General features: G+C 46.2%; 1 protein-coding gene across 1 annotated transcript in view; it reads left to right on the forward strand.

Moving 5' to 3' along the window:
• Positions 1-910: 910 nt before the first annotated feature.
• Positions 911-26,685, forward strand: part of LOC148325165 (cadherin-12-like) — a 45,212-nt gene continuing 19,437 nt past the window's right edge. The window contains exons 1-4 of the mRNA XM_088311198.1: positions 911-1,186; positions 3,130-3,254; positions 14,975-15,144; positions 15,950-16,069. Coding sequence (XP_088167324.1) covers positions 911-1,186; positions 3,130-3,254; positions 14,975-15,144; positions 15,950-16,069 — 691 coding nt within the window. The remainder of the gene's footprint in view (positions 1,187-3,129; positions 3,255-14,974; positions 15,145-15,949; positions 16,070-26,685) is intronic.

Below are 26,685 nucleotides of genomic sequence, written 5' to 3' on the forward strand. Positions count from 1 at the left end.
ACTAGTGCCCCTGTGAGTCTTGAATGTTGAACACGTGGCAATTACTCATCTGTATAAATTGTAAACCTTAAGGTTGCAGCAACATAAAACGAAACATTAAATGTAATGAACACAATGAATCAAGAAACACAGCAAATAATATAATTTCCATTACATCTCATCATTCATAGACATAAAGATAATGGCCTCAAGTAAAAACGATAAAGGCGCAAGGAAAACAAAGGGATCTATAGCTCTATTTAAACCTACCACTCTACTACATAATTAACTACACAACACTTTTTTTTTTAATTTCGATTACAAACTAAAATTCCAATAAAGTTGGAACTGTGTGTAAAACAAAAAACAAATACAATGATTTGTAAATCATTTTCAATCCAGTTTGGAACATTGCACAGGTGAACAGGTTAATTGGAAATAGGTGAGTGTTCTGATTGGTTATAAAAGGAGCATCACGAAAAGACACACATTTCACCAAAGCTGTCAGATTTAACAGATCATTTGAACATATTAAACACACGCTCGAGATGGTCAAGTAAAATGCAGTTGACTTTTTCTTTTATTGTTGGCACGGTGCAACATTTTTTTTCTTCAAAGGTGCTGGGGGTTGAGGTGAGTCACATTATGGAGACAATATCAGGAACATTTACAATAAAATTGTATTTAGTATATTCCTGAATAGATCTTGTAATCTGTATCTTTTCTTTTAGGAACCCACGCTGATTGGCAAAGACAACCTGAAAAGAAGACCAGGCAAATAAAGCATACGGTTTATCATCCCTTGATCAACATGTGCCTTGATAGGCGTACGTTGGCTTGATCAACATTGGAAACATCAAAATTTGTTGTGCATACTCTACGAGATAATCCAGTTTTTGATGCTTCACCTTTGAAATAACCAACAACTGTAATGACCAGCTTCTCCCTGAGGATCACATGGGAATATGCCACTGTATTTCTGGCATGCTCCTGTCTCCTCTTGGTTTCTAGTTCCCCCAGTCCCCAATGTCCTCAGATCCAGTTTAGGAAAAGAGGTGGGGTAATGCCCGCCATGACATCCTTAGCGGGCAGAACAAGGCTGAGACATGGAAGGTCACACGTTCAGCGTATTAAAAGAGGTTGGATATGGAACCAGTTCTTTGTTCTGGAAGAATACACAGGCTCTGTACCACAGTACGTTGGTAAGGTATGGTAATAAGATGAACACTTTTATTGTCATACTCTATATAGAGAGGAACCTCTAAGGTGGAACACAAATCTTATGCTGTCATAACTGCTAATTTTCCTTGAAACAGAAAGAAGTGAGCTGCGACGTTTGTGGCGGTGACGCATTATGTCACCCGAGCTAACGAAGCAGTGTGTTGTCTAATGTACATTTTAATTCTCAACCAGATATTGTTTATAATATTCAACCTGTTCATGCAATGGTTTTTGTTTTTATTTTTACATCGAGATCACGTGCAGAAATTTGAGTGGCAAAATATGGACAATCAGTAACTGCAGGCAGCTCTGAAAATCTCTCACATGGCCATTTTCCATGTTTTTAGCTGTTTCTTGAAGGCAGGAGAGTGGTAATTGACGTTTCTGTTCAGTTTTATCACATAGACCAGGTGTGTCCAAAGTATTCCTCAGAAACATTGAAGAGCCACTTTGAAATTATTTGACTTTAATTTATTAAACTTGTTAAAACCAATGCTTCATGTATAAATTATATATATATATATATATATATATAAATATGTATGTATATATATGTATGTGTATATATATATATATATATGTATGTGTATATGTATATATATATATATATATGTATGTGTATATATATATATATATATATATATATATATATAGATATATGTATGTATATATATATATATATATATATATATATATATATATATATATATACAGCTATATTTGGGCAGTAGGGGGGGTACACCCTGAACTGGTTGCCAGTCAATTGCAGGGCACACAGAGACGAACAACCCTCCGCGCTCACACTCATACCTTGGGGCAATTTAGAGTGTTCAATCGGCCTGCCATGCATGTTTTTGGATGTAAATGTATGCATGTATATATATATATATATATATATATATATATATATATATATGGGCGGCACGGTGGCCGACTGGTTAGCACGATGGCCTCACAGTGAGAGACAGCATCGGACGTGGGTTCGATCGCCAGCTCCGGCCATCCTGTGTGGAGTTTGCATGTTCTCCCCGTGCCTGCGTGGGTTTTCTCCGGGTACTCCGGTTTCCTCCCACATTCCAAAAACATGCATGGCAGGCTGATTGAACACTGGAAATTGCCCCTAGGTATGAGTGTGAGTGCGGATGGTTGTTCGTCTCTGTGTGCCCTGCGATTGGCTGGCAACCAGTTCAGGGTGTCCCCCGCCTACTGCCCGAAGATAGCTGGGATAGGCTCCAGCACCCCCGCGACCCTAGTGAGGAGAAGTGGTACAGATGATGGATGGATATATATATATATATATGTATCATGTCTATATAGTTGTTAAGAAAAACTGCAAAAGCGCCACATCACAGATTATGTTCCCAGTGATGAGGCAACTTGTTTATCAGGATTTTGGGGTGGCCCTTAGACCTGGATCCCACTCTAATAGATGCGCCTCTGCAGATAGCAGATGATTATGATATGTTCATAAACTGATCCTTGACATCAAGCAGAAAGAGGAAATTTTTTTCTCTTGAAACAGAATTTCCTCACTATCATGAAGTGCATTGCATTGTGACAGAGCACAAACCATTTAAAAACCATGGATATTGACTAACCAATAGTATAGATTTTTGGCATTTCAAGGCATATATAAAGGCAGTGTTTTTTTCATTCTTCATTCAAATTTCCAATTTATTTTTCAACTTTTTTTTTAAGCAAAACAACAATTTTAATGTTGGGTACTAATTACAGTGGCCAGTTAATTGTTTTTTTAATTATAAACCCTATAATCAGCAAACATTGCATGTGTATTTAAAAATAAATACATTTTCTGCGTTTTTGACAACCTTGAAAATAGTAATATAATGCAGCAATAGAAGACAGACTGTTGATATTACATCAGTGTGACTAATTGTACCAAACCATCTTTCCATTTTCTTCTTTCAGCTCCACTCAGATATGGACCACGGTTTCAACAGAGTTAAGTACACACTTTCAGGAGAAGGAGCTGGGTCCATCTTCACAATTGATCAAGTTACAGGAGACATACATGTTCTGATGACGCTAGACAGGTCAATATTACAATTACAGTACTTGTAAATATTGTAAATTAATTCAGCATTCTAAGGTCCTGATTTACTGTAGTTGAGGTTTGCACATGCAAAAACAAGCACAAACTTGATAGCTCATGTGGTTTTGTTGTTGAAGTGTGGGTCTGGCTCAGCTTCCCTCCGGACAGGTCGCCGAGCATGGCAGAATTGGTCATGGAAAATACTTCTCTGACACAGCCATTTTGGTTAGAAAGAGATTTTATTCAAGTCACATGCTGATGTCAAAAGAAGTCTCCCCAAAAAGAAAAAGGGAAAGGGTTCCCCCTCTCTCTAGCCTTCCCTTCTTATAGGGAATGGCCACACCGGTCATGAATATCTAATTTTACCTTGTTTATTATGCATTCTCATTCTACTAGTCTTCGATTTTGCCCCCAAAGCCCCCTACGGTGAGAGCAGATGTGGTTGCTCTTTGAAGTGGCCTTCTGGTGCCATCCTGACTGCTACTATCACTTCGAGTGCTCCAATCCTAGATACTGGTCAAGCGTTTTGTCCCCCTGGACAGTATCTCATTTACATGGGAATTACAACACAAAGACTGGTCACTTCTTAAATCTCCAATTCCCTCATAGCTATTTAAGAGAATTACTAAAATGTTCATAGTGGATATAAAAATACACTCCACTCACACTGCACGCAAAGTAAGCTGATCCAGTAACTGGGTGCACTCAAGATCACAGCTGCCTAAAGGGCAAAATTGCTACACGATTCACTTGTCTCCTCAGAAAAGTAAATGAAAATAGGTTAATTTAGCATGTGCAATGGAATTTCCATATAGTAACCAACTTTCTGACACTACAGGCCCGTCACAAGTCCTCAGTCTTTAGGGGGGCACGTGAGATGCATGGGGGGCCCGATTATTATTACCCTACAAACAACTCCATGCGAGCATCCATGCTTGGCTTGAATGCAACAGTACAACTTCTACAGATTCTTTGATAAACACTGTCTTGTTAATCATGTCTGGCTTCAGGCAAAACCTCTCACAATTTAAGATGTTGCTCAACATTCTAAAAAGGTTACTCCAGGTTTGTTTCGCGTGATGTAATGTAGTATAAAGTTGTGCTGTCTTGCTTCATCTTAATTTCTGCTAAGTGAGCAATACAAGCGCAACACTTCACTCTGGGGCAGACTATTTTCCCAAATTCCCAAAAATGCTACCACCAGGCTTCGTGGAGTAATATTCTGTTTAAAAATAACTTTAAGTGTGTCAAAAACATATTTCCAACGTGCCCAATTAGTGCATGACCTGAATATATGAGTGTGGTTGGCCACATTTGTGCCACACTTCTTCCAACAAGTGCTTTTTATGTGTTGATCTCATTTTGGAGTGTGACTATTGGCAGACAGGTGAATATTGTGGATCTGAGTGCTCAGTGAGCCAGAAGAGAGTAGTGAAGGTCCACAATCAAAATCTGAATCAAGTTTTCATTATTTTTTTATTATACAGTATATGTTCATTTTCTGACCTGTGTAGTTTTCTTCTTTCGGAACCAAAGGGGTACCAACAATTTGTTCATGTTTGTACAATATCTGAAATCAGAAATCAGAAATCTCTTTATTGTCATTGTACTCAAGTGTGCAACGAGATTAGAGAGCTCCCCTCTCCAGTGCAATACAACAATAATTCAATTAAGTATATAAATTAGATAAATAAGAGAATAAATAGTGAGATGGAAAATAACACGAAATAGGATATATAAAAACACATCACGTCGCTGTTCTGCAAGGTAAGGGTGGTCGTGTGTGTGTGTGAGAGTTTAGAATGGAGATGGCTCTTGGAACGAAACTGTTTCTCAGTCTATTAGTCCTTGATTTGATGCACCTGTAGCACCTGCCAGAGGGCATCAGGTCGAATGGGTGTGAGTTTGGGTGGGTATTGTCTTTGACGATATTGAGAGCCCTGCTGAGGCACCAGGCGGTGTAGATGTCTGACAGTGAGGGGAGAGGGCAGCCAATAATCCTTTGCGCTGTTTTGACCGTCCTCTGGAGCCTCACTCTGTCCGCCTCAGTGCAGCCGCTGTACCAGGTGGAGACACAGTACGTCAGCAGGCTCTCGATGGACGAGTGGTAGTAGGCCAGCAGCAGCTTCCTGTCCAGGTTGAATTTCCTGAGGACTCTCAGGAAGTGCAGACGCTGGTGGACCTTCTTTACCACTGCTGGTGTGTTGTGTGTCCAAGAAAGGTCATCTGAGATCTGTACTCCCAGGAACTTGAACGTGTGGACCCTCTCTACACACACGCCTTCGATGAAGAGGGGGGGCGGCACCGTCTTGTTCCTCCTGAAGTTGATGACGATCTCCTTTGATTTTGCAATGTTGAGTTGCAGTCTGTTGTCCTCACACCAAGCCGTCAGTCTCTGGACCTTCTCTCTGTAGGCTGTCTCGTCACCTCCCAAGATCAGACCGACCACTGTCGTATCGTCAGCAAACTTGACGATGGTGTTGTTACCGTGGGCCGGGCTCTAGTCGTAGGTGTAGAGGGCGTATAGGAGAGGGCTCAGAACACATCCTTGAGGGGAACCGGGGCTCAGCGTACGGGTGGAGGACGTGTAGGGGCAGAGCGACACAGTCTGGGGTCTGTTGGTCAGAAAGTCCTTAATCCAGATGCGTGTGAGGGCAGGGAGGCCGAGAATGTCCAGTTTGGCGACGAGGATGTCCGGGACGATTGTGTTGAATGCCGAGCTGTCGTCCACAAAGAGCATCCTGGCATAGCTCTGCTGTTGTTCCAGGTGGCCCAGCACAACATGCAGAGCAGTGTCGATGGCGTCCTCAGTGGATCTGTTAGTTATGCAAACTGGTAGGGGTCCAGAGTGGGAGGAAGGCAGTCCCTGATGTGCTGGAGAACCAGTCTCTCAAAGCACTTCATGATGACTGGCGTGACAGCAACAGGACGGTAGTCATTCAGGAGGACTGCGGGTGACTTTTTGGGGACAGGAATAATGGTGGAAATTTTCAAGCAGGAGGGGATGACTGCTTGAGCCAGGGAGCGGTTGAAGGTCCTGCAGAAAACATGCGACAGTTGGTGGGCACATGCTCTGAGGACATTGCCTGGTATTCCGTCGGGTCCAGTAGCTTTCCTGGGGATATGACGGTTGGGGTGAGTCAAAGCGAGCGAAGAAGCAGTTTAAGCTCCTCTGCCAGCAATGCACACGGGTCTACAGATGTCATGCTGCTGTCTCGGTAGTTGGTGATACACCGTAGACCCTGCCACACCTCCAGTGGTCTGTTGCTGCCTCCACAACATCGATATACCCGCCAGGACATCGTGAACATTGGATATCGAAATAACCATCACAGAGGAATTTTGCTATGATCGCAAAATTCCGAACGAGCTGGCGAGGCTGCCCGGCTCACCATGGCTGGTCATCGGGGCCGGGAGGCGGCGCAGGCGACGCAGAGAGAGGAAGCAGAAGCGAGGCTGCAGGTCCGGTGTCTTGCAACGGCTGCGACGGCAGCCCCATAGGCAACCACTACCGAGTCTGCACCTCACCAACGCCAGATCCGTGGTCCACAAAATCGACGACCTGGGATTACAAATCCTGGGAAACCGCTATGTGCGCGATAGCAGTGTGATCGTCGTCACGGAAACCTGGCTGCACGCAGACGTCCCCGACGCTAGCATCCAGCTGGCCGGGCGCTCGCTACATCGCGCGGATCGGACTAGGGACACCGGTAAGAGGAGGGGCGGGGGGCTCTGTGTTTACGTGCATGAGAACTGGTGCGGCGATAGCACGATCGTCGAGAAGCACTCTTCCCCCGACATCGAGTTCATGTCCGTTAAATGCCGGCCTTATTTTCTCCCGAGGGAGCTAACGGTAGTGATTGTCACAGCTGTTTACATCCCTCCCGACGCTAGCACTAGCACGGCGCTCTCGCTACTCGCGTGCGTCATCAATAAACATCAGCGGGCCCACCCTGATGGCGTTCACGTAGTAGCGGGAGACTTTAATAAGGCCAATTTAAAGACTGTACTCCCAGAGTTTCACCAGCATGTCAAGTGCCCAACGAGGGGAGACAACACTCTCGACCATGTGTACTCGAACATCAAGCACGCATACAGAGCCCTCCCACTCGCCCCTCTCGGCCAGTCAGACCACCTGTCCTTGCAGCTCGCACCTGCGTACACCCCTCTCAGGCGCAGATTCAGGCCTACCACAAAGACTGTGAAAACCTGGCGTGACGACGCCATGAGTGAATTACAGGACTGCTTTCATGACACAAACTGGGACCTCTTTGATCATCAGGACCTTGATGTCTACACGCATTGTGTACTGGACTACATCAAGTTCTGCATGGAAACTGTGTCCCAACATAAGACTATACGGACCTTCCCAAATGCGAAGCCCTGGATGTCCAGCAGGGTTCGCTCTCTCCTCAAGGCCCGTGACGCTGCCTTCAGGTCAGGCGACAAAGCCCAGTACAGGGTGGCTCGTGCTGACCTGAGCAAAGGCATCAAGCTAGCCAAGGCAACCTACAAGGGGAGGCTGGAGGCCCACCTTGCCAGTAACAGGCCACGGGAGGTGTGGCAGGGTCTACGGAGCATCACCAACTTCCGTGGCAGCAGCACGACCTCTGTAGACCCGAGTGCATCGCTGGCAGAGGAGCTTAACTGCTTCTTCGCTCGCTTTGACTCGCCCCAACCGTCACACCCCCGCACTTCAAGCTCCAACTCCCCCCCACTCATCGTAGAGGAACACGATGTGAGGCGCGCGCTCCTGGCGGTCAACCCCAGGAAAGCTACTGGACCCGACGGAATACCAGGCAAGGTCCTCAGAGCATGTACCCACCAACTGTCACATGTTTTCTGCAGGATCTTCAACCGCTCCCTGGCTCAGGCAGTCATCCCCTCCTGCTTGAAAACTTCCACCATTATTCCTGTCCCCAAAAAGTCACCAGCCGTCCACCTGAATGACTACCGTCCTGTTGCTCTCACACCAGTCATTATGAAGTGCTTCGAGAGGCTGGTTCTCCAGCACATCAGGGACTGCCTTCCTCCCACTCTGGACCCCTACCAGTTTGCATACCGGGCTAACAGATCCACTGAGGACGCCATCGACACTGCTCTGCATGTTGTGCTGGGCCACCTGGAACGACAGCAGAGCTATGCAAGGATGCTCTTTGTGGACTACAGCTCGGCATTCAACACGATCATCCCAGACATCCTCGTCGCCAAACTGGACACTCTCGGCCTCCCTGCCCTCACACGCATCTGGATTAAGGACTTTCTGACCAACAGACCCCAGACTGTGTTGCTCGGCCCCTACACGTCCTCCACCCGCACGCTGAGCACCGGTTCCCCCCAAGGATGCGTGCTGAGCCCTCTCCTGTACGCCCTCTACACCTACGACTGCAGCCCGGCCCACGGCAACAACACCATCGTCAAGTTTGCTGACGACACGACAGTGGTCGGTCTGATCTCGGAAGGTGACGAGACAGCCTACAGAGAGGAGGTAAAGAGACTGACAACTTGGTGCAAGGACAACAGACTGCACCTTAACTCTGCTAAAACAAAGGAGATTGTCGTCGACTTCAGGAGGAACAAGACGCTGCCGCCCCCCCTCTGCATCGAAGGCGTGTGTGTAGAGAGGGTCCACACGTTCAAGTTCCTGGGAGTACAGATCTCCGATGACCTTTCTTGGAGTCACAACACCACAGCAGTGGTAAAGAAGGTCCGCCAACGTCTGCACTTCCTGAGAGTCCTCAGGGAATTCAACCTGGACAGGAAGCTGCTGCTGGCCTTCTACCACTCGTCCATCGAGAGCCTGCTGACGTACTGTGTCTCCACCTGGTACAGCGGCTGCACTGAGGCGGACAGAGTGAGGCTCCAGAGGACAGTCAAAACAGCGCAAAGGATTATTGGCTGCCCTCTCCCCCCACTGTCGGACATCTACACCGCCCGGTGCCTCAGAAGGGCTCTCAACATCGTCAATGACAATACCCACCCAAACTCACACCTGTTCGACCTGTTGCCCTCTGGCAGGCGCTACAGATGCATCAAATCAAGGACCAATAGACTGAGAAACAGTTTCTTTCCGAGAGCCATCTCCATACTGAACTCTCACACACACACGAGACCACCCTAACCTCGCAAAACAGCATTGTGATGTGTTTCTATATGCCCTATTCAGTACTGAATTCCATTGCACTGTCTTCTTTATTTATCTAATTTATATATTTGTCTGTATTATTGTTGTATTGTTGTATTGCACTGGAGAGGGGAGCCCTCTAATCTCGTTGCACACTTGAGTACAATGACAATAAAGGGATTTCTATTTCTATTCTATTCTATTGTAGTCCGCCTTAGCTAGTTTAATGCCTTTGCTCCGGTCAGCACGAGCCACCCTGTACAGGGCTTTGTCGCCTGACCTGAAGGCAGCGTCACGGGCCTTGAGGAGAGAGCGAACCTGGCTGGACATCCAGGGCTTCGCATTTGGGAAGGTTTGTATGGTCCTGGTCAGGGACACAGTTTCCATGCAGAACTTGATGTAGTCCAGTACACATTGCATGTAAACATCAAGGTCCTGATGATCAAAGAGGTCCCAGTTGGTGTCTTGAAAGCAGTCCTGTAATTCACTCATGGCGTCATCACGCCAGGTTTCCACAGTCTTTGTGGTGGGCCTGAATCTGCGTCTGAGAGGGGTGTACGCAGGTGCGAGCTGCAAAGACAGGTGGTCTGACTGGCCGAGGGGGGTGAGTGGGAGGGCTCTGTATCCGTGCTTGATGTTCCAGTACACATGGTCAAGAGTGTTGTCTCCCCTTGTTGGGCACTTGACATGCTGGTGGAATTCTGGGAGTACAGTCTTTAAATTGGCCTTATTAAAGTCCCCCGCTACTATGTGAACGCCATCAGGGTGGGCCCGCTGTTGTTTATTGATGACGCACGCGAGTAGCGAGAGCGCCGTGCTAGTGTTAGCATCAGGAGGGATGTAAACAGCTGTGACGAGCACTACCGTTAGCTCCCTCGGGAGAAAATAAGGCCGGCACTTAACGGACATGTACTCGATGTCGAGGGAAGAGCGCGTCTCAACAATCATGCTGTCGCTGCACCAGTTCTCATGCACGTAAACACAGAGCCCCCTGCCCCTACCGATGTCCCTCGTCCGATCAGCGCGATGTAGCGAGCGCCCAGCTAGCTGGATGCTAGCGTCGGGGACGTTGGCGTGCAGCCAGGATTCCGTGATGACGATCACACAGCTGTCTCGCACATCGCGGTTTCCCAGGATTTGTAATCCCAGATCGTCGATTTTATGGACCACGGATCTGGCGTTGGTGAGGTAGAGACTCGGCAGTGGTTGCTTGTGGGGCTGCCGTCGTAGCCGTAGCAAGACACTGGACCTGCAGCCCCGCTTCTGCTTCCTCTCTCTCCGTCGTCTGCGCCCCCTCACGGTCCCGATGACAACCCACGGTGAGCCGGGCGGCCTCGCCAGTTCGGCAGGAATTTTGCGATCATAGCAAATTTCCTCTGTGATGGTTATTTTGCATCGATATCCAATGTCCACAATGTCCTGGCGGGTATATCGATACTGTGCCCCAGCTGGTGCCAATAAGACCGAGCAAACACAAATAAAGAGCACTGGGAGAGAGAGCCGTTAGCCGCTGCGTCTATGCGCGACGCCATCTTGAATTCAATATCTGATTGAAAGAGTTCCGACATCGGCCATCGGAAAGTTGGTTCACGCTGTCTGTTTGGTGCTGCGTGCAACGTCATAAAGTCTGAGCTGTTATTGGGGTGTCTGGCGGGCCATGTTCGTCCGAACATTCAATTCGGACTGTCTGGTTAAATGAGCACTGTGATTGGTTGTTAGCTTGCGAATCAAGACATGAACAGGAATTGATGAAAGCGGAAAAACTGTGAAAATTGAAGTAATTTCTCATGAACTTTGGTCATTTTCACAAGTCCTCTATCGACATAATGGCTGGTTGAGCAGAAGAGTGTGAAAACAAAGTAATCACTCTCATTCATGAAAGACCGCCATTATTCAACATCATCGTCAAAGGCTACTCATTGACTATCACCACCAATGGCATGAAGGGGTACTACTTCTCACATATTCACCAAAGGTCCAAAGTAGTTTGCGTCTCCATTGGCTTTTGCTGTGTGTTCTTTGGTCATTTTTCGGCCCCGCGTGTCGACTTCTTGGCTGAAATGTCAGTTACTCACAACGGCCGACGTCGGATTGGTGTGTAGAGGCCTTTAAAGCGCTTTTGTCCTTGCATTTAACCCTCAGCTGGCTAGCTCGGCTTTGTTTCGTAAAGCCGAGCTTACAAAACTCATCTTTCTCCGTTCCCCGCTCCAAAATTTAACATCTGTCTGTGCCAGACGGACGGACCGTTCCGTCCCAGGGACGAAATGCCTATCTTTGCAGATTACCTCCTGTCAAGATAAAACATCCTGTCTGGACTGATGGCATATGACAACATATGGAAGGTCCTTACCAAATTATTGGACAATGCTATTTTCACAATCAGATGAGGACATGTCATTCTTCACCATTCATCCGTTCAATAAACAGGGCAGCCTTAATCCCGTCAGCCTCTTGACAATTGGATAGAAACAGATATCAGAATCAGAATGCCCTTTATTGTCATTGTACTCAGTGTGCAACGAGATTAGAGAGTTCCCCGCTCCAGTGCAATACAACAATAATTTAATTTTATACATATATATATATATATATATATATAATAGATTAACTCCTGAAGTCGATGAAAATCTCCTTCGTTTTTGCAGTGTTGAGCTGTAGTTTATTGTCCTCACATCAAGCCGTTAGTCTCTGGATCTCCTCCCTGTAAGATGTCCTGTCACCTTTTGAGATCTGACCAACCACTGTAGTATCGTTAGAAAATTTGACGATGGTGTCGTTTCCGTGGGCCGGGCTGCAGTCATAGATGTAGAGAGCGTACAGGAGAGGGCTCAGAACGTATCCTTGAGGTGTTCGGGTGGAGGATGTGTTGGGGCCGAGCATCACAGTCTGGGGTCTGTTGGTCAGAAAGTCCTTAATCCAGGTGCGTGTGAGGGCGGGGAGGCCGAGAATGTCCAGTTTGGTCATGAGGATGTCTGGGATGATCGTATTGAATGCCGAGCTGTAGTCCGCAACGAGCATCCTGGCATAGCTCTGTTGTTGTTCCAAATGGCCCAACACAACATGCAGAGCAGTGTCAATGGCGTCCTCAGTGAATCTGTTAGCTCGGTCTGCAAACTGGTAGGGTCCAGTGTGGGAGGAAGGCAGTCTCTGATGTGCTGGAGAACCAGTCTTCTCAAAGCACTTCATTATGACTGGCGAGAGAGCAACAGGACGGTAGTCATTCAGGTGGATTGTGGTTGACTTTTTGGGGACAGGAATAATGGTGGAAGTTTTCAAGCAGGAGGGGATGACTGCTTGAGCCAGGGATCAGTTGAAGATCCTGCAAAATATATGTGATAGCTGGTGGGCATATGCTCTGAGGACTTTGCCTGGTATTCTTGTTGGGTTGTTAACCATCTTCTATGGAAACATAGCGAGACTCTTGTTTAAATTCATACAGGTGGTAATAAACTTCATATTTGTAGTACGTCTCTCTTATCCACTCAAAATAACGTCAGCCACGGAATTTCCGTTTGTCTCGAAACGTTCTCCTAGCTTGATTTTAATTGACTCTTTGTCACAATGATTTTATTATTTACTTTTGTTATGGTTTTCTTTCCGATGGCCTTGTGCTGCGGGTCTGAGTGCAGGTGAGAGGAAAAAAAATCTGCGCTCTACTAAAAGATATGGTACTTGCATTTAACTTCAAGCTATTCTCGAACATCGTGTGTTATGTAATTTTCTTAATACTTCTTTAACTATTCTTCTTAATACGCAGCTAGCTGGTAGTTGGAAAACACTTGGACAAAGCATTTGACCCTTAACGTAAAATGTAATATTTACAGTAAAAATAATTATTTGAAAATAAATTGTGATCATTTTCCAAAAAGTAATTGTGATGGAGTGGCCCAATCAGCTGCAGGGAGACGCTGCCTCCAACCTAACACGCACACACGCGCACCCCCACACGCACTCGCACACACACACACACACGTACCATAAAGCCGTTTTCCGTTGAGATCGTCAACTCTGCCTGTGCTCATAGAGGTTGTCGGTCAAATCAACTTTCTTTCCATAGTCCTCGTGGTCCACAAACATTTCTCTGCTGTCTGCCTGTCATTCGTGGCGCGCCCCCGTCAAAACGAGCGTCGCGGTTACTTCCGGTTATTGTAGCGTCATGCGGGTGACGTCATTGGCGCGTCATAGTGAAGTACCGCGTTTCAAGTTAAGTATGTTTTTTTTTGTTGTTTTGGGCAGTCTCAGGGAGCAGGATTATGGCTGCTTGAATGATTATATTGTTCTACAATTATGAATATTATTAGTGATGATATAAGTGTGTTCTGAAGAAGAGAACAATCATGTTTTGCATTAATTGGCTTAGGGGAGGGGCCTAGGGTTTAAAAGGCGGCCATCCAATGTCTTTGTTTTAGTGTGAGCCTGTGCTGGCTACAGAGAAGAGCAACAAATGGTATGTACGGAGCATTATTTTGGACTGATAATTGCAATAAAATTGGAAGGACTCTACACACTTCGGCTTGGCCATAGTTTTACTTGAGAGCTGTTTTTGAACCCTGTCACAGTAATCATTAAATCCATTCGCTTTATTAGAATACCATCCTGTTTTTTGAAAATTTAATTCACTCAAGAAAAAGTACATACAACAAGCAACAAGTACAGCTTCCCATTATAAATACCACCTACATTGAAGTGAATAGAACTCATCTCTTCTGAAAGTGCATACAAAAAATACAAATAACCTGTAATAAAATGTGACCAACACATTAAAGTGAGCCATGGCTCATATATGATTGATCTAGTCACTATTGCAAAATTTTATTGCAAACTAGCTTCCGTTTTCTTTCCGCCATCCTTGTTTCTCTCATTCAGCCTTCTTATGAACTCCTGAGCCCACCACTGCTGTTGGCAGCAAATGTGTCTGAAATAAATATAACGGACCGATACTAGTGCTGAAGTAAATATGCAACCTTCAAGTACATCCATTATCTGAAATGCTTCTCCTCACAAATGTCGCGGGGGTGCTGGAGCCTATCTCAGCTATCTTCAGGGAGTAGGCGGGGTACCCCCTGAACTGGTTGCCAGCCAATCGCAGGGCACACATAGACAAACAACCATCCACGCACACACTCATACCCAGTGTCCAATTATGCCATGCCATGCATGTTTTTGAAATGTGGGAGAGTACCCGGGGGAAACCCACGCAGGCACGGGAGAACATGCAAACTCCACACAGGAAGGCCGGAACCGGAATGGAACCCACGACCTCCGTACTGTGAGGCCATCGTGCTCACCAGTCGTTCACCGAGCCGCCAATTGCCCAAGTCATTTATCAATATTTTTTTAAGACAAGAAAAAACTAAAACATAAACACACGAGACAGGCATGCCGTGTTTCTGTCACCAGAAGGGGCGTACGTCAGTGACTGACTGATAGAATGCCTGTCATCGGATTCTCAGTTTTTTTTGTTTTGTTTTTTTCTCTGTAACTTTCACAAAACGTAATAACATGTTTTTTGTATCCTGATTACATGATGCCATTGAGAATGGTGTTTTGTTTGGTAAATAATTGTGTTTCTTATGCTCTTATATTCTATATGATAGAGAAGAACAGTCCTACTACATACTCAAAGCTCAAGCCGTAGACGTCAGAACAGGTCTTCCTCTGGAACCTGAGTCAGAGTTCATTATCAATGTCCAGGACATCAATGACAATGAACCTCGATTTCCAGATGGACCATACATTGCGATTGTCCCTGAGATGTCTCCAACAGGTACTGTAAATCATTTCCATGCAATTGTCAAACAGAAAACAAAGTGGGGAGTCAAATATTTTACACATTTTGCATAATCGCCTGTAGAACTAAAGAGGGATTGATACATTTACAGCTGTCCAATTTAATTTATACACAATACAGTCTTCTACATGTTAGATACACCTGTGCTTGAACGGGAATGAAATTGTATTTCGCAGAAACATGTGCACACGCGTGCAAAGCCTGACTTAGTGGCCCATCTGTTTGCCAAATGCTATTACTAAGCGGTAATTTAACAATCAGCCATTAAGCTGTTAATACTTTGGCACTAAGTGCCAAGATCTGCTTTTTAGTTGGTTTGCAAACAGCTTTAATTACTATTGCAATTAATTTGTGATCTCAAATTATTCAGGCAATTACTATTAATTATTTAAAGTTACAACCTACTACATTTTTTTAAAGGAGGATTTGAAAATTTGCTTCACGATCTATAATGTACTTGGAAATAAAAAGATTAAAAAGTAGCATAGTAGACTTAATAACACAATCGTCAGACTTTTTACCATTTCACTAGAGTGAGTTTCACAATGTCTTGTTCATCACCAAACCAACTGACGTGGCCGAAATACCAGATAGCAGTAATTTTGGATAGCAACTATTGTATAATAATTAGTTATTGCATTCTGGAGTTGTTCAGTTTCTTGTGGATCCTTCTCTTGCTCTGGGATCATTCATGGATGGGATACAAGTTAAGGCAAAGTATTACTAGGAGGTTTCAGTCATATACATTTCTTTTGAGGTGGTTCACATATTATTTCTCCAGGGACATTTGTGGCACAGATCACTGCGACAGATGCTGATGACCCGACATATGGTAGCAGTGCACAGATTGTCTACACCATTCTTCATGGCCTTCCATACTTTTCTGTGGACCCCGAGTCAGGTGACTTGCAACTTTTGCTCTTATATCGTCACGTGATATATTTTCATTTATGTTTATTTAAAAAAAAAAAAACACTAATTTTTTTCCCGCTGGATTCTTTAATGTCCTAAATAATTTCATATACCGTATTTTCTTTTCGCAGTCATAGGACGCGCTGCCTCAAAGGGCGCAACACCTGTTGAGGGTGCTATTTCTGTCTTTGAAGCACACACTGGGCGCGCCAGGCGCTAGCTCAGCTGCTTTTAGCATAGCAAGGCGCTAGCTCAGCTGCTTTTAGCATAGCAATAGCTCAGCTGCTCGAGCTGACTCAGCCCATGGTAATTCACTTTGCCTCAATACCATAAGCAATTGCCACATTTTAAAGACAGTTGCCATGATACCATTGACAATTGCTATCATTAACAATGACTCTAACCAATAATAGGTATCATGGCAATAGTCTACGTCAGGGGAGGGACTTCACTGGTCACCACTCTCCTTAGAGTCACGGTTTCAAAAAAAAAAAAAAAAAACTCAGCATACAAGCAAACAATGAAACAAAGAAATAAGATTAACACAAAACATGTATCTCTCATGCCATCAATATACCAAAAAGAAATAAAAATAACACAAAATGATATAGCAATGGCTTCTTGGGAGCCATTAGAGCAATGCCTTCTGGGAGCCACTCAGACTCAGCCAATCACATGGCTGTTTAGAGAGATTTGCATGGCTGTCTAAAGAGATGTGCTGTTATGCTTTGGGCTTTTTGTCTGTTGTCTAAACCTGGGACGTTTCTTGCTTGCAATAACATAAATGGCAAGACAGACTACAACATTGTGGACAGCTGCCCTTTTGTCCAGCTTTCTCCCACACCATCACCCAAACACCATAGTCACATAATGTATAGTCATGGTCACTTTGAAGCATAGATGACTCACACTTTGTCCAGCAGGGTGTGCTAACATGCACTCCGAACAACCCAATGAGTAAAAGGGTTGATGGTCGCGAGTGATACTTTGTCCATATAATGAGCGCAGTCTGTGTTAGTTTAGGGGAAGATTTGGGACTTTTAAGTGCGCCTTATGACTGCGAAAATACGGTAATTCCTACATCTTATGGTTGAGAGCCCACTCTCTCACTCAAACCAAAAATAACAATTTTGTACTAAAATATAAACATATATATAAATTTTGATCGGTTTCAACAAAACATTATATGCATATTTACATCAGGAGCTATCGAGTATACAGTCATATAAATGTAATGTACCTCTCTCATACTTTTATTTAACAATGAGGAAAACTGCCCAAAGATTTTTAAAAGCCAACAAGGAAAATGTGTTTGTTAAAATCTGCATTAGATGAAAATGCTAGCAGGTGGACCCACACAGTGTTAATCTGAATTGTCAGTGACAATTGGATATTTATCACTTGTGTTTTAGAAAAGATTAGTGGGTTACCAGCTGTTCAGGAGGAAGAATGCTTCAAAACATTACATAGATCCATGGCTTGCAGCAGAAAATCTCTTTGTTGCTGTAAACCATTAAGATGGACACGGTGACAGTAACCTGTGTTAATCTCAGTGCTTTAGATACAGTGTACATTTAACCTTAACAAGTGAATCCCCCCAAATTTGAGAAAAGGCTTATATTTATTGTATTGGAGCGTCTCTTAAATTTTATAATACACGAAAAACCTCCAAATCTGCTTGTTGTGTCTGCAGCCGGAGATTCCTAATCTGACGAGTAGAGGCCCTCTTTTCGCCCGTATTTTCAATTTCAATTTCCTCAAAAACATCTTGTTGCTACCAGTTTTTACCTTTTCCTATTTTGCTCCATCCAATGATATATATTTTTTTTAATGAGTACATCAGCATCCATGATTTCCAATTCAATGTCGAGGCCATCAATGTCTGACATGTACATTTTTTGGCCATCACTACCCTGTGGCTTGCCTGCTCTTTCAAGCACTTTACCTCTTATTGGGACACTCTCGTTCCTTTACATATAGGTTACAGTATGTCCTTGTTTGAAAATTACGCAGTTTACGCAGTGGCCTCCTTAACCACTCTGAATATTCAGCTTCAATAAAAGATTTTCTAGAAGCATGCCAAGCTGATGTATATTTTCGCACCTTAGCACTCATTTAGTACCTTCCAGTGCATTTGATTTATCAACGTGTACAGAAGGTAGGTTAGGATAATGACCAAATACCAGTGTAGGGCATCTCATTGTGTCTCTCCAACAATTTGTTGCTCCAGAGACTGTATTGCACTGTAGTCTTTATTTCTGCGTTGAAATTTTGCGCCACATCGCTGATTTTTTTGTTGATGAGCTCCGTAGCGTTGCCATTGAAGATACGCTGTGAGCAGTTATCCACGTGTGAATGAAGGAGTTGACTATTTCAGTGGACTTCTTGGTTTTTATTATACCTCCTCTGCTGAAGCATGTCAATGACATGAAGGTACCACACATTGTGCTCCAGCTCGTGTGAGTCCGCTGCCACCATCCCATTGTATTCTGAAGCTGTATCATTTTTGTTGTTGTTGTTTTTTAGTATTTATTTCGAACATATAAAATAAAAGTAAAATGAAAACAAAAATGTTCACAGTACAAGAAAAGCAACCACAACAACAAAATTCTAACAAACACAAACAGAACTACATTGTCATCAATTGAGAGCTACATGTGGAAGAGACAGTGGTTGACCCACTGATAGTATTTTAGACATGCATAAATTACATGTTCGAAAAGGAGTAGGCGGACGTATAAACCTTCATGTTCTGTTGGAGTTGAGTCACCGTGGAAATGAGGAGTAGTCAGTAAATCAACCTTTAAAAGCCAAACTTACTCCAATGCGTGTTCGTTTTTTTGTACTCAAGAAGAAAAGGGTCAAATAAAGACTCAACAACTGATTAGAGTTCCGATATTTAGTTTCTTCAGTTTCTGGAGTTCAGGAAATAGTACAAAGACAGATATCTGGGCGGCTTTTTCTTAATCTCACGAGAAACTGCACTCGGGCGAGCACAGTCAAAAAATGTGCACCATCTTTCAGCCCAGCTTTAGTTTTTATAGGAGTTTTTTACGTCAAGGGTAATGTAGGTTGAATCGGTCGTCCTCGCTCTCTCCCACGGCACGGGTCCACGTCCAAGGGAAGGTCTTCCCGAGGTTAGTCATCGTCTGGATAGTTGATTCCCGTCTGGTCCCCAAGACTGGCACGCCAAGGCGGGCCTCTCCGTCTCTCTCCCCGCTGGCATTCCTCTGTAATCTTGTCGGTGTGCATGTATATGCAAGTATACGTGTGTATGTGCAGGTGTATTTATATGTGCCTGTGTATGTGTGTGTGTATGTGCAGGTGTATGTGTGTGTCTGTGTATGTGCAAGTGTGTTTGTGCATGTGCTCCCATCTCCAATTGTTATGTCTTGTAAATATGCTGCTAACTTTAATAATCGACATTCTGTCCCGTACGTGTTTAAAATAATGCCATTAATTGTAATACAATCCTTCAGTTCCTACCCCTTTATATACATTTCCTATTCATATTTATAAATGCAGTTAAGCATAGTACACCATTGAATTATATTGCATTCAAATAATAGAGATTGATACGCCTGCTATTAGCAATAAAGGCAACTGGGTTTTTCATAATGACACAAAAACAATAATAATAATAATAATAATAACAATACTACTACTACGATAATAATAATATAACTAGACAATATTTCCCATGATATATGACTAGTACTACAGGCATTGTTGTAGGTCAGTATTCAATCTATTCCAAAATTTTACTCCAGATATAGATACACAGAAATGTTTCAATGTTGTTCATGAGTACTTTGTTTTTAAATAATGCATTCCCCTCCGATTATAACCGCCTTCTCTTTCTGAAAACATATTTTGGATATTACATGGCAGTAGATTATGTTTAGCTTTATCAATTAGTTGTAAAGTTTTACATTCTATAAGATCAAAGAATTTTCACAGAATGTAGAAACAGTGCATTTGTGTGGTGGCGATAGTTGACGTTGTAAACTGCTCTCATGGCTCTTTTTTTTTCCAGTGACATACTATATGCCACGATCATGTCCTGTCCGTTGCAAAACAGTGAAGCAATCCTTGGCTTTGTTCCATGAGCTTCTGCAGTCTGTCTGCTGATGCACGCCCAAATTATTTATGAAACTTGAGCGGGACGTTGTGTTTTTCATCTAGAGGCATATTTGCTGTTAACAAAAACCTATGGAGTTCAAATCATGTTAAAACTTTTAACACCCTAAAATATTTGCTCACACCAAAAAATTCACAAACTCGTGTGTTTTGAAAATACAGAATATTACATACAAATTTTGTTTCGCACATAAGTAGAGTACATATCAAACAATTACATCCTGCTTCAGAAACAAATACAGCACGTGTTTGAAATACAAAGAAACATTTATTCAATTACCCAAAAACATCCTCCAAGTATAAAATAAAAAATTTAAAGCGCAAAAAAATACTACAAATCTTTTTAGAACAAAAAATTATCCTTAAAGTACAAAAACAGAACAATCCTTAAGTACAATGACAGTGAGACCTGGAGGGTTGTGATTTGGAGGAACAGCCCCCCTGATCAGAACCCGACTTCTGTGCTTGTCACGGAATGTCCAAACATAAGGGTTTCCATATGTGCACTAGGCATCCGGACATCAATGATCAACTTTTTAGTTGTATCATCGGATTTGCGGCCACTCGGGTGAAGAGAGGGGCGGAGCTTTCAATTGATTACTACCTGGTGGTGTGTTGGCTCCGATGGTTTGGAAAGATGCCAGACCAACCTGGCAGACCCAAACATGTTAAGCGGGTGTGCTGGGAATGTCTGGCAGAATCCCCTGTCAGAAAGACTACCACCTTCGGCTGTCAGGGTTACGCCGGTCGGCGAGGTGGGGAAGGACCCAAGGTGCGAGGAAGCCGGGAAAAGGGTAACTTAAAGGGAATTTATTAAATGAATCAAACAAGGACAAACAACGTGGCAGGGTGCAAAGTAACAAGGGCAAACAAAAGGTGACTAACAGAACTAAACTTGACGGGGAACAAAGACAGCGACAAACTAACATGAACGTGAACGAGAACGAGCAATTGGGACAAGCGCATATGGGGGGTGTATAGGGAGCGAGAGTGAGAACAAGAACAAGATCAGGGAGCGGCCGTGACAGTCCTGGATTGGAGCAATGTTCCGACGCTGAGTTGTCGGCACGGGGTGTTTAAATAGAGGGTTGATTAGGGGAGCAAATGGTAGTCAGGTGTGAAGGCTAATGGGGAACCGGTGTGTGGCTGGTGGGGAACGAGCGCTGAAGGAAACGCCCCACTCAGCTGACCAAAACAAAACAACAACAAGGACATGACATGGACGGTGACAAAATAATAACAAAAACCTGACATGACCGACACGGGTCATGACAGTACCCCCCCCCGAAGGGACGGATCCCAGACGTCCCAAAAACAAAAAGAAAAAAGTGTCCAAAAACGAGGGTGGGCAGAAGCTGGCCGGAAGGCGGGACCACGACCCGCAATCAAAAGACTGGTCAGGCGGGCGTCCGGGAGGCCAGACCAGCGAGTCCAGTTGTGGCCATTCAGGCGGCCGACCGGGGGGCCAGACCAGCGAGTCCAGCTGTGGCCATTCAGGCGGCCGGCCGGGAGGCCCCGGTCGCCACCTGGAGTACGCCGCCGAGGCTGAGACGAGACGCGGCGACGATGGGTCGCCGGGTGCAGCCGAGGCAGGAACTTGGAGCGGCGGCGGGCCGGGCACGGTCGAGACAGGAACTTGGAGCGGGCCGGGCGCGGTCGAGACAGGAACTTGGAGCGGCGGCGGGCCGGGCGCAGCCGAGACAGGAACTTGGAGCGGCGGCGGGCCGGGCGCAGCCGAGACAGGAACCTGGAGCGGCGACGGGCCATCGAGCGCCGCCGAGGCAGAAACCGGGAGCGGTGGCGGCTCGTCGGCCACCACCGAGGCAGAAACCGGGAGCGACGGCGGGTCGTCGAATGCCGCCGAGGCAGAGGCGAGAAGCGACGGAGGGTTGTCAACCGTCACCGAGGCAGGAACTTGGAGCGGTCGCTGGACGCGCTCCGCCGCAACATGGACTTGGGCCGGGCACAAGACGTGCTCCGCCGGGACATGAGCTTGGGGTGGACGCGGGACACGCTCCGCCGGGACATGAGCTTGAGGCGGACGCGGGAAGTGCTCCGCCGGGGCATGAGCTTGAGGCGGATGCAGGACGTGCACCGCAGCAACATGGACTTGGGGCGGACGCAAGACGTGCACCGCCGGAACATGGACTTGGGACGGACGCAGGGCATGCCCTGCCGGGACGTGAACTTGCGACGGACGCAAGGCGTGCTCCGCCGGAACGTGAACTTGGGACGGACGCAAGGCGTGCTCCGCCGGAACGTGAACTTGGGGCGGACGCAGGGCGCGCTCCGCCGGAACGTGAACTTGGGGCGGACGCAAGACGTGCTCCGCCGGAACGTGAACTTGGGACGGACGCAAGGCGTGCTCCGCCAGAACCTGAACTTGGGGCGGACGCAAGACGTGCTCCGCCGGAACGTGAACTTGGGACGGAGGCAAGGCGTGCTCCGCTAGAACCTGAACTTGGGGCGGACGCAAGATGTGCTCCGCCGGAACGTGAACTTGGGGCGGACGCAAGACGTACTCCGCTGAAACGTGGACTTGGGACGGTCGCAGGGCGTGCTCCGTCGGAACGTGGACTTGAAGCGCTGGCGAGGCGCAGGAACGGGGCTCAGCAGCTGACGGGGAGCCGGAACGGGGCTCACCAGCTGGCGGTGAGCCGGAGTAGAACTCTGGAGGCTGCAGCCGACGAGGGGCCGGCACTGGAGGCTGCAGCCGACGAGGGGCCGGCACTGGAGGCTGCAGCCGACGAAGGGCCGGCACTGGAGGCTGCAGCCAACGTGGAGGCGGCATGGGTTGCTGCAGCTGACGTGGAAGTGGCGTGGGTTGCTGTAGCTGACGTGGAGGCGGCGTGGGTTTCTGCAGCTGACGTGGAGGCGGCATGGGTTTCTGCAGCTGACGTGGAGGCGGCATGGGTTGCTGCAGCTGACGTGGAGGCGACATGGGTTGCTGCAACTGACGTGGAGGCGACATGGGTTGCTGCAGCTGACGTGGAGGCGGCATGGTCTGTGCAGCTGACGTGGAGGATGTGGCGGGTCGGGCGCAGCAGGCGGGCCGGGCGCAGCCGAGACGGGGGACCTGATCGCTATCAGCCCGCCGCCATAGGGATTCAGGGGAACGAGAGACACGAGGGACCGATACTACTGGTGCCGGTGAACGTGAGCTATGAGACGCAAGAGGGACGTGACAAGGTGCGGAAACCAACGGTGGACGAGGTGAACGACGTGGCCGTGATCTACGTGACTTTGGACGAGGTGAACGACGCGAGGTAACGTGGGAGGTGGTCTCAAAACGGTCAAAAGAAAAAGGTGACGGAAGTTGTTCGGGGGGAAGAAAGTGACGGGTCCTAACCGAATCTGTGTCGCGCTGGGCGTATAACAGGTTGTATATGTGTTGGAAATTGTCCTCATGATCTGAGTCAACCACAATGTGAGGGGGTGAAATGGCAAGGTGCTCAAATTCGTCTTCGTAGTCGGAGTCTATGATAAGATGTGGAGGTATGACCGGTTGGTAATCAATACCGTGATCGTGGAAAGAGAGGGGAGAAACAGACGTAGAACGGAAAATAGAACCTACATGAAGGACACGGGGTTGGTCGGCAGGCTGAGGGGGGTAGTCCGAGCGGCGACGACGACGCCGCCGAGAGCTTCTCGCTGGGTCCGGGTATGGTCGGAACATTCTGTCAGGGTTACGCCGGTCGGCGAGGTGGGGAAGGACCCAAGGTGCGAGGAAGCCGGGAAAAGGGTAACTTAAAGGGAATTTATTAAATGAATCAAACAAGGACAAACAACGTGGCAGGGTGCAAAGTAACAAGGGCAAACAAAACGTGACTAACAGAACTAAACTTGACGGAGAACAAAGACAGCGACAAACTAACATGAACGTGAACGAGAACGAGCAATCGGGACTAGCGCATATGGGGGGTGTATAGGGAGCGAGAACGAGAACAAGAACAAGATCAGGGAGCGGCCGTGACATTCCTGGATTGGAGCAATGTTCCGACGCTGAGTTGTCGGCACGGGATGTTTAAATAGAGGGTTGATTAGGGGAGCAAATGGGAGTCAGGTGTGAAGGCTAATGGGGAACCGGTGTGTGGCTGGTGGGGAACGAGCGCTGAGGGAAACGCCCCACTCAGCTGACCAAAACAAAACAACAACAAGGACATGGCATGGACGATGACAAAATAATAACAAAAACCTGACATGACCGACACGGGTCATGACAGTACCCCCCCCCCCCCCCGACCAGGTGGCGACCGGCGTAACCCTGACATCGGCAGAACTCCGCCCATGTCCCAAGGGGAGGTGGTGGATATTGAGTCCGAGGGGACCATATTCCGTGCCATCGTTGTTGCGGCAGCCAACCGGATCCTATTGTCGGGGAAACCCTCGAACTAGTTTGTGGACACCAGCGGTGGGGGATGCCGTTAAGCCAGTGCTTCTCAATTATTTCCTGTCATGCCCCCCCCTACCAAGAAGAAAACGATTCACACCCCCCACCACCACAAATGTTTTTTTCTTTCTTTGTATATTGATGTTGGATATGCAAAGCTAAATTGATGAGAAATATAATTTGGAGAAATATTATTGTGAGGATCTCGAAACTCAGTACTCTGTTGTACAAATATTGATGAGATGATAAATATTTACTGTACTTTTTTTTTTTAAATTTATTAACATTAACAAACCAAACACAGTTATTAATACGTACATAATATAGAAAAGACAAAAAGAAGACCCAAGGGGATTTTAAACAAAAATTCTATATAAATAACATAAAGCAACAGTTTACGATACGCTTTTTAAATTTTTTTTATGGTTACTATACATTTGACATTGAACCTCTTCGTCAGCCATTTCCGTGTTCCTCTTATTTTACGTTTAGATACGTAATGGTTGCAATACAATATTTCTGTTCATAGCTGCTGGCTCTCCGCCCAAGCGCGGTTCCAGTCAGACTTCTGTTGAAAGTCGAGCATACATCGAAGCAATTCATTTTAACGATTAGCACGCTTAGTGCCTCCTTGCTCGCCTCCTCGTTTTGAACGCTACCTGTTAGTGGAGTCGTTTATTTGCCATCATGTAGCTTGTTGCTGCTGCTGTGCACGGACTTCCATATAGTTCAAATAAAGTTCGCTCTGCTTTGGCACAGAGCTTGCCGCAGCGCATTTAAGTAGCGGCGAAAAAAATAAATTCTGTGACAACGAGCAACAGGCCAATATTTTATTTAATCAGCGTGAACTAGCTTTGGCGAGCTCAAACTCGCATTGTCCGAGATAGCCTTTTTGGGTCCCAAAACAATGCATCGTTCAGTCGTACTACGGCGGAAAAAAAGCATGTTCACCAGGGTGAACATGCGCCCCCATCAGCAGGGGGACGCGCCCCACTATTTGAGAATCACTGCGTTAAGCTGAAGAAGAAGTCCTATTGGACCTTTTTGGTCTCTGGGCCTCAAGAAGCAGCTGATGGGTACCGGCTGGCCAAGCGGAATGCAGCCTTGGTGGTCACCGGGGCAAAAACTCGGCCGTGGGACGATTTCAGCAAGGCCATGGAGAATGATTTCTTAAAGGCTTCGACGAAATTCTGGTCCACCATCCGTCGTCTCACGAGGGGGAAGCAGTGCACCGTCAACAATGTATATAGTGAGGATGGGGTGCTGCTGACCTCTGCACGGGACGTGGTGAATAGGTGGAGAGAATACTTCAAAGACCTCTAATTCCATCGACATGCCTTCCCATGAGGAAGCAGAGTCTGGGGTCTCTGAGGCGGGCTTTTCTACCCCTGGGGTTTAGGTCACTGAGGTGGTTAAAAAGCTCCTCGGTGGCCAGGTTGTGGTTGAGATCGCTGCTAGTGTACTTTTATCCAATGTTGTGGGCCTGTCTTGGTTGACACGCCTCTACAACATCGCATGGACATCGGGGACAGTGCCTCTGGATTAGCAGACCGGGTGGTGGCTCCCCTTTTTAAGAAGGGGGATCGGAGCGCTTGTTCCAACTATAAGGGGATCACACTGCTCAGCCTCCCCGATAAGGTCTATTTAAGGGTGCTGGAGAGGAGGGTCCGTCAGGAAGTTGAATTTCTCTGCACTAGATTGAAAGCATCAACGAGTCTCAAAAAGTCCTTTGCTAATGGTTTTTTCAGGACAATGTGTGTTGTCATGAATAGTAAGACAACAGGACGTGGTTATATACTAGCTTGATTTCAGCCAGATTTGAAAAAAAAAAGAAACTTTTTTTGTACTGGGGAGGGCAATAAATGACAGCGCAGAGCACAGTAACAGCACTGCCAATTTCGAAGAAAGTACTTAAAAAGCTGGTCATCAATTTAGCCAATGCACACTGTTTAATTGGTAACATTCCCCCATCACTAACTGAAGTTCCCAGAGCATCCAAGTAAGAACATGCAGGCGGTAATAGTTTGAGCATCGCACTGCACACACCTGCGCTAGTCCAAGGCAGAGAAAATTCC

Source organism: Idiotropiscis lumnitzeri, chromosome 12 (assembly GCF_059441095.1).
Source record: "Idiotropiscis lumnitzeri isolate Australia: NSW breed Sydney's pygmy pipehorse chromosome 12, RoL_Ilum_1.0, whole genome shotgun sequence".
Classification (NCBI taxonomy): domain Eukaryota; kingdom Metazoa; phylum Chordata; class Actinopteri; order Syngnathiformes; family Syngnathidae; genus Idiotropiscis; species Idiotropiscis lumnitzeri.